The following is a 12,754-nucleotide window of genomic DNA, read 5'->3' as shown; positions in this document are numbered from 1 at the left end:
GACGTGGATTTCGCTTAGGAGAGCTTCTTACTGGTTGGAAATAAGAACAGGATTTGGACGTAGATTATCTTGAAACGTGACTCGAGTTTTTCGAAACGAGTTTGTAGCAGAAAGAAATAAAGTTCAAAATGGAGCATAGATATTTCTAAAGTAACTTCACGTTAAAAATATAAAACAGATCAAAATAGAGATTTCTATATAAATAAAAACACTTCCATTGAATAGAGATTTCTATATAAATAAAAACACTTCCATTGAATATTCTTAAGAATTGCATGAAGTTCGAAATTATTAGGCAAAGAAATTAAAAATTTTTGCTCTTATTTTTCCAGCAATAAATATTAAAAAATTTTATCTCTATTTGAAATTTTCAAATAAGATAACAGCAAAAATACATCATATACAAAATCTTATTTGAAGAGAAACAAATTATTCTTATTATTATTATTTGAAAATTATTCGAATAGCATCCAACTCTGATTACAACGAGACGTTTGAATTCGATCGATTTCTTTGTTCCATCGTATCAGAATTTATTAAAATGTAAAAAGATTTCAGTAGATAATATGCGTTCAATGAATACACGAACGTGTTTTATCCATTTTCCACCACTTCCACTTTCCGCCATCTCATCCCGCCCCGGGTCCGAATTGAGGTTGGTTCGCTTTAAGTTTCACAGAGGTAAGTAAGTATACACTGATGGGAATAAAAGTGGAAAACTCTTCTCCTTTCAAAAGCACAAGAGATTATATCAAGAAAGATGTCGATACTTTATTTTTCTAGCGATATTGCGATATCCAGCTTGAGCAACAAAGGAACCCGGGTCCCACTGGACCGAGAATCCTCAGGGATTTCTACACCAGGAACAAAGAACGATCGATCGGCCGGTTTCGCCTTGAATTTCCGTTTTAGATACAGGAGAGGCTAATATGGAAGACCAATAAGATGGCAGTTACGGTTGCTCTTGGCCACAAATTAAAACGATCCGGTTTTCCTTGATCTTTTTTCTCTTTTCCTTTCGTTTACTAGGATTGAGGATCGTTGGTCACACGTGCCTTTTTCAATTTTCGATCATCCAACGAGATTTTTCTCGTTTTCGATCAACGAATTCAGAAAAAGAATCAACGATTCTTCGATTAATCGAAAATCGATAAAATTAACAATACGTGAGCAATACGTATTTCAAAAGAAAGAGAAATTGAACGCATGCACGTGATGTACGCATGCACGAGATGTAGGCATATAGAAATGTTTGATAAGCTCGTGTCTTTAAATAGTTGACTTTACGATGATAAAATGAAATTCAAACAAGATACGTAATTTAAAGCTGTTTGCTAGATATGCAATATCATGAAAATAGAAAGAATCAACATTCAAATATTTTAACAAATTTCTTGTCATTATTACGCATTATTTTGCAAGAAAATGATAAATCATGATTCTAGAAATTGACTATATCATATGATATGTTACATGGGATAATTGCTTGATAAAAAAATAAAATTATCATAAATTAAATTCTAAATTACTAAATGAATACACATATATTTATGTAATGCAATATTATTTGCATTTATTTGTATGTACAATATTCTATTTTGCAATATATTCTTTTCTTTTGAATATTATCATCATTTATGATCTTTATGCTATTATATTTGTATTTATAAAAGTTTCATAATTTTATAGTTTATAGTTTTTAAATATAAAATTAAAATAAATTTTGTATAATATAATACTTAATTATTTAATTTAAATTTAAAATAAAAAAATTTCTTTCGTAAATTAATATTAATTTTTTTCATTATGTTCTCAAATTATGCAAATATTTTATTATTTCATCATTTTTTCTTTGAATCATTCAATTAAGGCATGTCCTGGCACTAAAACTTATCGCAAGAATCTACCAGTTAAACTAATTTCTTACGATACAATCGTGTTCCCAATTCTAAAATTCAATATTACCTTTACAATGGAAAATAACCGTAAATACGCGACGCGTCTGTCAAATTTTCGCCAAACGAAAATTCACTCACGTCTCTCGTCGCAATTCCAACCGCGACATACTCAAAATTTACATTTCAAACTTCAATACCGTATAACCCATCCACCGTTGATAATAAGATAAACCAGTCGTCTGACTCGCGGCCATTCGGCAGACCATCGATTTTCGCAGACTTCCCGGCAAAACGATTAAGTTTCGTGCTTTTGATCGACCATTTGCTGATAGGTTTTTCAAATTTGCCACGCATATACGTATGCGCCGAAATGGCCAACCCGCAGGGCAATAAATCTCAACGCACCATTCATCGATCAAACTTTCTTCATATAAAAAGAATTAATTTCCCTAACTGCTGGCGATTTTTTTAATTTCGCATAAAAAAAATGCAGACCATTATAAATTTCTACATATCATTAATATAACGATTTTAATTTTTTCAAAGAAGAATCTTTAATATTTTTTTATTCTTTAAAATTAAAATAATATATATTAATAATATGTAAAAGAAAAATAATAATAATAATAAAAGCTTTAATAAAAATGAGAATTCTTTTGGAAAATATCTTCTAACATAATATAAAACAAACGCAAATCTAATCCTTGACAGAGTCAAGGACTAAAAGATTAACAAAAGGATTTTTTTAATAAAAAAGCGATTTAATTAACTTTATTATATGTTATAGATAAAAAGAAATAGGAATATGAAATAGAATAGAAATATGAGACATCAAAATTTTGAACAGCATATAGCATTGCTATTTTTGATAATTGAATATTAGAAATAATAATTTAATAGTTGTACTTCAAATATTATGAATAAAACACTCTCCCATAGCAAATGTTGTTGATAGTTATCTTTTTTTTATTTAATAGTTGTTCGTTTCGATTACAATAGAAAATTTCGATGTATTCTGATCAAAGTTAATTTAATATGTGATTTTTTGAACAGAAATAGAAAAAAATAAATTATAATATAATAATTATAATATATGTTTTAATATATTAATGAAGAAATGTTCGTATATTTTATGATGATATAATAAGTGAAAATGAAATGGCAAATTGATAGAAATTGACTGATAAATTGAGATCATTAACTGATAACAATATAATTAAAATCTTTGAAAAGATTTTGAAGATAAATGATGTATCTATTATGATTGTGTAAATCCAAAAAATACAATTTATATATGTCTTAATTATTACGAACAAAATAAGTTGTTTGTTTTTTTATATTTATCGCTATCTATTATGCTTGTACATTAATAAAATTTTTTTATTAATTTCTTAAACATAATTAAACTTATTTTTTTCAAAAATTCTTACAACTCACATTGTTCAAGAATTGTAAGCTACATTCGTGGTCTTGATTTAAATAATATAAATGCTATAAATGGACAAAGAAATCATTTAAAATATCATTTATCCATTATATAATCATTGAGCAAATTGCACAAAAACTTCTCGTAATAAATTATCTAAATTGAAAGATATATAATATTCACCATCATTCATTCAGAAAAAAATTCTCTCAGAGGATCAATTCTAATTTAAATATTGAAACAAACATAAAATATGATAAAAATGTCAGTTATGATTTATTTGTCAAATTATAAATAGCAAAATATTAACTTAGTTGTTAGTAGTATTATTAGTGTTGTAACTTTTGCATAATACACAAAAGCCTGTCAATAATAATAATTATTAAATAAAAAGCATTATGAAAATATTATCATCGAAAACATAATAATTTCAATAATTCGTCAAAAACGATTAACGATATAATAATTCTAATGCTTTTTATTTATAGAATTATTTGTTTTTTGATATTGACGCTAATTTAGTATTGTGAAGATAACTTTATTTTAAGTTATCTTTTGTTTTTTATCTGTAGAAATTTGTAACATCTTATAAAGATACATAAGAAGCTTAACTATTATATTAAACAAACTTGAAGCAATAATAAATATCACTATTGCCAAGAATACTACAATGTCCATATCAAAACGTTGATACCAAGGTTCTAAAGCTAATGTAGAGCGAAGATGTGGGGCGCCTTTTGTTCGTACTACATATTCTGTCCACCAAGCGAGATGTTTCACAGTATCGTAAGGTGTATCCTTAATTTGATCTCGAACAGTAAGTATTCTTTCTTTATATCTAAAAAGAAAACATCAAAAATATCAAAATTATAATTTATACATTTATAATATTTATATCTAAAAAAATATTCTAAATTTTTTTATAACTTTTATTAGTTTAAAATTTTTTCCTTAATCTTTTAACCGGACAAGTACTTTAAATCTGCAGATCAAAAATAAAATGAGATTATAAATTAAAGACTTAAATATTAAAATTAAAGAAGAATATGTATTTTCTACAAATTTAATTATTAGTAACTGGATATCGTTATTTAATTTAATTTAATCTCATTTAATTATAACTTTAATGTCTCATTTGTTTAAAAAGTTAATTAATTTAAGTTCGCAAAAAAAGTTAATTTGTTCAACAATTTCTCATAATATTAATAATTTATTTTTTGAATGAATTAATAAAAAACTCAAAAATATTGTGTATAATATTTCTGTAATTGATAGGATAAATAATTAAAAAAGAAAGATTAGATAAATATTTGCTAAAATAAAATTTGAGGAAACCAACATTAAAAATTCTTCGTTATTAATAATATCTAAAATTGGACAATATCATATAATGTAAAAATTAAATTCTTAATTTCTTAATTTTTAATCTAAAATTTACATTTTTAAATAATAAGAATAAAAAGTCTTAAGCTAAATTCTATTGTACAGATCTATAACTTAATGTTAATATGTACTTACTTCTTATTATTTATTATTTCATAAATAGCATTTTCAAGTTGTTCTTCCGTAAATGACGTAATTTCTAAATATTTTCCAATACCAAGAGCTTCCATTCTTCTTACTTGATAATCTTGATCTGCCAATATTGGAAAACCAAGAACTGGTACTGCGAAGCGAATAGTTTCTTCGCTACTTTGTACGCCTCCTTGATAAATAAATAACTTAATTTTCGGATGAGCTGTGAGGATGAACAGAGAGAGATAAATATTTTCTGTGTAGAAATAATATTTAAGGAATAAATATTTTGTACTAAATAAAGATTATACCAAGAATACTTTGTTGAGGCAACCACTTTCCGATGTAAACATTTTTTGATTTCTCAGGTAAATCTTCTTCGTATTTCCATACAACTTTGTACGGTAATTTTGCGAAAACATTACAAAATATACGTTTAATTTCTTTTGGTATAGTAGAACTTCTTGCGTTGCTACCGAGACTGAAATAGATGAAGCCTTCTTTTGCATCGTCTAAAAATTTTTGTAAATTCTGCAATAAAAATAATTTAAATAAAAAATTATACACATTTGTGCAAAAATCTATATTTTCGATCAATGATAACAATTAACTTTTTTGTAGTTCTGTATCTATATGTATATGTTGTTAATAATAAGTTGTTAATAATTTATGGTACAAATAAGATCTTAGGCTTTAAAATGCAGAATAATAAATAATTTTTGAAATTTTGTTTTCGAATAAATCAAGTTTGAAAATTTTTCAAATAAAAGTAAAATTAACCACCTTTCCACATAATTTCTTCCCTCGTTATTCTTGATTTTCGTCTTATTTCATAGAGAGTTAGAATCTCTTTAATCCTATTTGTATCATAAATTATCTTGTATAAATGTTTATGATCTTCTATATATTTCTATATAAATTATGCTAATTGTAATTCTATAACTTATCTCATCTATTGATAAGATAATATAATATTCTTATATATTTTTCAAACATACAAATTCAATAATAATCAAATTTCTATTAAATAAAATCTACCTTCGGCAAAGGATCTGGATTTTCAGATACGTGAAAAGAACTGAATCTAATTATATTTGGAAGTATTGGTCGTCCCGGTGTTAAAACATCGGCTTCATTAATAAAAATCATGCTAACATTCTTCATAATATCTATCAAAGGCGGCAAAGGCCCAAAATATTGCTCTGCCAATTTTTGCTCCTTGGGGAATATATTGAAATTCATATGTAACAGTAAACGCCATGTTTTCACAAAATTGAGCAACCTTTTATAAAACGGTAAATTTATGCCTGTATTTCCTTCATTTTCCCATAAATATTCATGAGAAGGAAGCACTGCTCCTCCAAGTACAAAATCATTTATACTAAGCAATCCTAATGAACTTAATCCTACGATCATGCAAAACATGATTATTTTTCTTATTTTCAAATCATTCACAATTGTAAAAAATATTAAATAAATCATATTAAATAAATACCTATTAACGAAGCGTTAAATCTGTAGGCAAAGGCGTATATAGCTGGCATGTAGAGCAACTCCGTTAAGAAGACATCGAATTTTACATTGCTATCCGGTGCATACAGCTTTTGCATTTCTGTGGAATTGAATACTTGAATCTCGAAGGAAGAACACAAAGATAATAAATATTTCTCCAATGCTTCCATCCAATTAACTTTTTCGAATCGTAGCTTGACAAAGTCTACGGTCCTTAAAGAATTGTAACTTTTACTTATATCGATTTGAGTGAAATTTGGCGAGTTGATATTCTTTATGGGATTCGTAGTAACCAACACAATTTCGTGACCACGTGCGTGCAATTCTAGCCATAACGGTTGATACGGAATTTGATGGCTATAAGATGGTGTTGAAATAATGGCCAAGATCTTGTAGCACTCTGATTGATTCACAATGCATAAGATGCACGAAATGAAAAATAGTTTTGTAACGTTCCGTTTCATGCTTCTCGTGTTCGAAGAACAAACTGACTCGTTCAACGGTTACGTGCCTATTAAAACGGATATCACAATATTACCATCAATTTATATAATGGGAACGACAATCATATATCTGTATATACTACATTTTGAAACAAAAAAAGTGTTATCGTTTAATTATAGTTATCGTTTAATTATAGTTTAAATTTATTATCACATTCATTATCTCAAATAATATGTATATGATAAGTTTATTTGAATATGAATTTGGATATAAAGCATATTTCTATATATTCATATTTTTACAGGTATAAATATATTTCGTGATCAAATACTAATAGAGATCGATTCAGTGAATATTGTGAATTTTATAGTGAAAAATAGTAATTTTGAAAATAGAAAACATAGTGGTTAAAAATATTTTTATTATGGGTTTTTTAGAATCACTATTATTTTCGGATATTTTTATATTTCTGCGTGAAAATACTAAATTTTTTGATTGATTGATACGAAAAAGAATAACAGAAATTAGATGTTTGATTAAAGATTATGAATTTAAAGAGTTAAGAAGCTATTTACTTGTTATATAATACATGAAAAATCTTTTCATGTATTGCATATATAATGACTTGCATTTTTGTTTTATAATTAATTTTTGAAATAGGATTTGAAATAAAATATATTATAAACTTATATTATATCTTATATTATTATATCTCGAATCGTATTTAATTATTCTTTTTTATCAATCAAAATATTTATTTTTTTTATAATTCTTAGAAATTCTTTCATTCAATTTTTTTCGTAAATATTGACGATGAAATGGCAATATCGAGAAATATGATAGTGCAAGAAATGATTATGAAATGCGAATATAATATTAAAAAATTAATTACAGATTATTATAAAGATAATCATTGTGTATCCATTATACAATATATATAATATCTATAGTTATATAATTTTCTTTATTTAATTTATAAGTCATAATCAAAAATTATTTTATTGTTCATTTTCACTAATAGATATCATAACATAATGATACATCTTATAAATAACAAAAAAATATAATAGATAATATGAAGTTTTATTACAATTTTAAAATATTAACATGAGTCATCTTTTTGACATATATTTTTCTTGACACGAAATTTGTCATTAAATTCTCAGTCATTCATTTCTAAAAAGAAAATAATTATTTTTCATTATTTGGTGATTTAAATATATATAACTATTAATATTAATAAATATATAATTATAATATCAATAAATATTATAATTATAATTCATTTTGTATCGAAAAATAATTAATTACATTGTACTTAAAATTTAATTTTTCATATCGTAAATTTTCGTAAAAAAATGGCTTCAAAAACAAACAAATAAGAAAATTTTATTTTTTATTTTCGATTTATTTTTTTTACATGGAATCATTTTCTATCCGCTTGCACCATCATTTACAGAACATATATATTCTTAATAAAAAATCTTCCAATATATCTTAATAAAATGTTATATTTAATTTATATTTATTAATTAATTTGATATTATAATAAAATTTTTATATTTACCAATTTATTATATTAATATTAATTTAATGTCTATATTTATTTAGTATCATTTTTGAGCAAGTACAATAAATATCTATTTTTTTATATTTTAAATTGTTAGCTATAAAATATTTTCTCCAGTCATTTTGATTGGAAATAGTAACAGAAATGATGGAAATGGAGGATGACAACAGATGAAAATTTTCAACCCAGAAAAACTGAATTACAATTTTGTCCAGATTTAAAAGTGAAAATTTGTTCATATCTGTTCGATATATGATCATTTATATTTCCGTTAAAACATATTTGTCACTAAAAAGTTCTAACTTTACGACCTTCATGTAATTTAAATATAATTTAAACAATAAGAGATAAATATAATAATCAGCAATAATTATAATAACATAAGTTTGCAACAGTCGTTTTTTAAAAAAAAAATTTATTCATTCTTGTTACATTATAATTCTAAATATATAAATATATATATTATTATTCCAAGTACAAAAAAATTGAATAATAATGATAATATAATTAAATTTTTTATAATAGTAATAAGTATGATAGTATAAAATAAATATTTTTAATTTAATAAAATATAATTTATGATAATAAGGATAATAAATTTATGATAATTTATGATAAAAAGTGAATATTAATAAAAAATAAATAATCATTCTCGATATATGTATACCCGAATAAATTATTTTCATGAGAAAAATATATGATCCAGACTTATCCGCTAAGTGCACTATCTTGTTCTCCTTATTCTTATCTAAATATAAAATTCTTCTTATGTAAATATAAAATTATCCTTATCTAAAAGTATCATTTCCATTTGCAAGAAGAAAAAAAGTATACAGATAATTTATATCTATATACTTCTATAAATCTATATAAATTTTTGTTATAAAAATTCGAGATTTATAAATGCAATAGAATGACATTGCTAAAATATTATACATTGCTAACATATTAACGTTATTTTTTATCACAAATATTACTTTTACAATTTGTATTATTATCTCTTTTTCAAAATATTCTCAAATAATAATTTCTATATAATAAATAAATATAAGAAATAAATATAGAATAATTTCCAATTTTTTTAATAATATATTTTATTTTATTAGTATTAATGACAAATTAATTTTGGTAAAAAAAAAAACACAATACAAAATTAAGATCTCTGTTAATATTTTTTTGAAATTACCATTCAAAATTATATTGAAAAAAATTAAAAAAAATATTAAAACTTTGATTTCGAAAACGTTGCTTTAAAAAGATTTTTCATCGACAAATTACTCTTATATAACTCAATATATATTACATACATAAAAAACTTTTATTAAAATCATTTTTCGAATTAGATGAATTTCCTTGTGAGATTCATGAGCAATTAATAAATCGAATATCGTATTTCATCGTAATTGAATTTCAAATAAAAATTAAAATAAAATTAAATCATCTCTAAAGTTATAATTACATCTCTTCTTTTTTGAACAACAGAAACAATTGAATGGAAATTTTTTATGTTACATAAAATATTTATTCCATTAAAACAATTAACAGAAAATCACAATTGTTCTGCATGATTGCATGGTGTTAAAAAAGAAAGATTATTGGCAAAACCGCGATAAAGGCGAAAACTTTTTATAAGTTGGCGTATTACAAACGAAAGGAGGTAAGAGTTAGGAATTAGAGGAAGATTTATGTCAATCCAGATACGCGGCAACAAACAACGGGGGACAAGTAATCAAATTTTACCGTAAGATGACGGCAAACACGTCGGATATTTGTCGAACACTTGACAGAACCTCTCCGGCACGATGGTTTTCCGCAGTTGTATGTCTGTGATACGCGCGTCTCTGATTGTGCCTCGGTTAAAAGTGAGTGACAGTAATCGCCACCCAACTGCACTGACAAGTCTAAACTTTTATAAGATCGACGCAATGAAAACATTCGATACTACCTTTAGACAGTGAAGGATTCCTGGTGCAAAGGCGAGACGACGAATGTTTCATTCGGGCCGAGTTATTCAACATGGTTTGTGAATTTATGATAGTGAAATGGAATAAGAAATGATGATTCATGTAGGAAACGTTAAAATGATATTGTCAGAATAATAGAATTTTTTCGAACGAGTGAATATTTGAGAATAAAAAATATTATTGATAGATATATTTAGATTAGTTAGGAAATCTATTGCAAAAAGTTAATATATTATGTTTTTATTCTTATTTTATTTTTTTTTTCTTTGTTTTTAAAAACGTGTCTAGAAGATTTCAATAACTTTTTATATAATAAATAAAAGAATAAAAATCGATCTTATATAATAGATATCATCAAAGTGATTGTTTGCATCGACGCAGCATTGGAATTATTGAATTGATTGAATCAATGAAGCTCATGCACTTATTAGTACTTTTAGAAAACTGAAACTCGTGTATTTATTGCTATTTTATTTTATTATTTTATTTTTATTTTAATTTTTATTATTTTATTATTATTCTTCATATATTACAATAAGTTTTTGTTTCATGTTCATTTTGTAATGATTTTTCTATATTAATCATTGAACAATATATGTAGATATGTTATAACACGAAGTCTAATGTAGTATGAAATGTTAATATCATTAAATGATAATGAACCTCAAGTGAAAGAATAAAAATAGTGGAAAATGTAAATAAGTGTAGATAAATGATGTAAATGTTAAAAAAGAATATATTAAGAAATTTTAAAGTCTGTTAGATTTTTATAAACAATTCAATAAATCATATTATAATTTTGAATGAAAAGTTAGTTTAATAAATTGAATTTATTGAATTTAGCAAATTATTTATATAGTAGAGTATTATATATAATTTGTGTGTATGAAGAATCTCGCCTAACAATTTTAAATATTGCATACATTTTATATATTGCATATCATTTTTTTATTCTTTTTTTACACTTATCTTTCTATTATTATTAATATTATTCTATTATTATCATTTTACATAAGTATACATAAGTTTCTACTTATTTTTCAGATATTCTTGTATCAAATACAAAAAGCTTCTTCTTTATCGTCACATCGATTAATAAATTTACCAGACATTTCGTATCCGGATCAGAGACAAAAATTTCAAAGTATGCATAATCACTGGATCAAGTTTGAAAGTAACGCGTGCCATCAATTGATATTCTCATAAACTAAAATCCACTCGGATGATCATCATTCCAGTGGCAAATTCACGCGTGGAAAGTACGTCGTTATGTGGATAACGTTATTCAGAACGGGTATGGAGGAGGAGAGGAGCAAGTCGATCGTAAGTTTCAAGCCGGTTCGGCAGTTTTGTATCTGGAATGGATGGTTAATCGCTCATTTTCATAATTTTCATTTGCATTTATATCCCCTTATTATTCCAGAACTGAAGTTTCAACCGCGCGTAATGAGATTATTCTGTTCTGCCGGGATGTCAACGCACGCCTAGCTACCGTTGGGCTGACGTGAAACCTGCGCTGAACTTCCGGTTGAAACTTTTACGGTTAATATTCAGTAAAAGGGGGAAGAAAGAGAGAGAACGAAAAGAGTTATGCGCGACAATATGACGCGTGATAAAAATATTAACGGAAACGGGAAACAATTCCTTCCTCTATAATTTTATCCCCCATTTTTTTCATCATTTTGTTCCTTTTGCTTCTCTCGCAAAATAATTTTCCAATTAAACATTTTTAAACGTCAAACTATTATAATATATAAATTTTATTTATTTATATTATTTTGTTCTTTGTTTGTTTCGTCAATATTTTTTTAATGTTTCGTGTTCTCAAGTCTTATTTTTATTCAGTTTATTACTTTTGTTCAATCTAGTGTCATCTAGTCAATAATCAACAATATGTATTATTGTTTTAATTAGAATGAAACATTTAAGCAATCGTAGAAATTTCATTAAAAAAAATTTTTCGAAACATTTGAACTTATGACTTATTTGAACTTATTTGATATTTTATACTATATCTTTTTCCTTTTTTTCTTTTTTTTTTTTTTAATCTAATGTATATCTTCAATAACTCTATATATGTATGCAAATATATTATATGCCTATGCAAAAAATGTGAAAAAATTGTAAAAAAACAATATTATCTAAATTGTGATAAAGGATAAAAATAATATGAACTATTGTTGATATTAATTATGTAAAAACAAGATATACATATATAGAATTACCAAAGACGCCGAATTATAATAAGTTAGTAAAATAAAAAAAAAGGAGTTTTATTGCGAGATTGATTAAGCATCATCAACGTTTTCATATCATCATGATGCTAACGACAATGCTTTGACTTTTGACACCGTTTTACAACTTGTGTCTCGTTCAATAAAAAAGATTCAATGAAAAAGAAACACGAACCGATACAAAAGCAGAA

The 12,754-nt window shown here is 24.9% G+C and overlaps 1 protein-coding gene and 1 long non-coding RNA gene across 2 annotated transcripts; one reads left to right on the top strand and one right to left on the bottom strand.

The window, feature by feature from the left end:
- Window positions 1-3,627: 3,627 nt before the first annotated feature.
- On the bottom strand, window positions 3,628-6,862 carry LOC102678306 (UDP-glucuronosyltransferase 2B17-like). The gene is made up of 5 exons (XM_006619943.2): window positions 6,335-6,862; window positions 5,878-6,245; window positions 5,151-5,370; window positions 4,843-5,062; window positions 3,628-4,162 (listed from the first exon to the last, which is right to left on the bottom strand). The coding sequence occupies exons 1-5, from the start codon at window positions 6,813-6,815 to the stop codon at window positions 3,868-3,870; spliced, it is 1,584 nt and encodes a 527-aa protein (XP_006620006.1). The 5' UTR covers window positions 6,816-6,862; the 3' UTR covers window positions 3,628-3,867.
- A 2,978-nt stretch (window positions 6,863-9,840) lies between these two features.
- Window positions 9,841-12,109, top strand: LOC116186140. Its single transcript, XR_004151086.1, has 3 exons — window positions 9,841-10,227; window positions 11,374-11,652; window positions 11,753-12,109. It is a non-coding gene; the product is annotated as an uncharacterized LOC116186140 (long non-coding RNA).
- The last annotated feature ends 645 nt before the right edge of the window (window positions 12,110-12,754 follow it).

Source organism: Apis dorsata, unplaced genomic scaffold (assembly GCF_000469605.1).
Source record: "Apis dorsata unplaced genomic scaffold, Apis dorsata 1.3 scaffold_465, whole genome shotgun sequence".
Taxonomy (NCBI): domain Eukaryota; kingdom Metazoa; phylum Arthropoda; class Insecta; order Hymenoptera; family Apidae; genus Apis; species Apis dorsata.
This window is presented reverse-complemented; position numbering and strand designations above follow the sequence as displayed.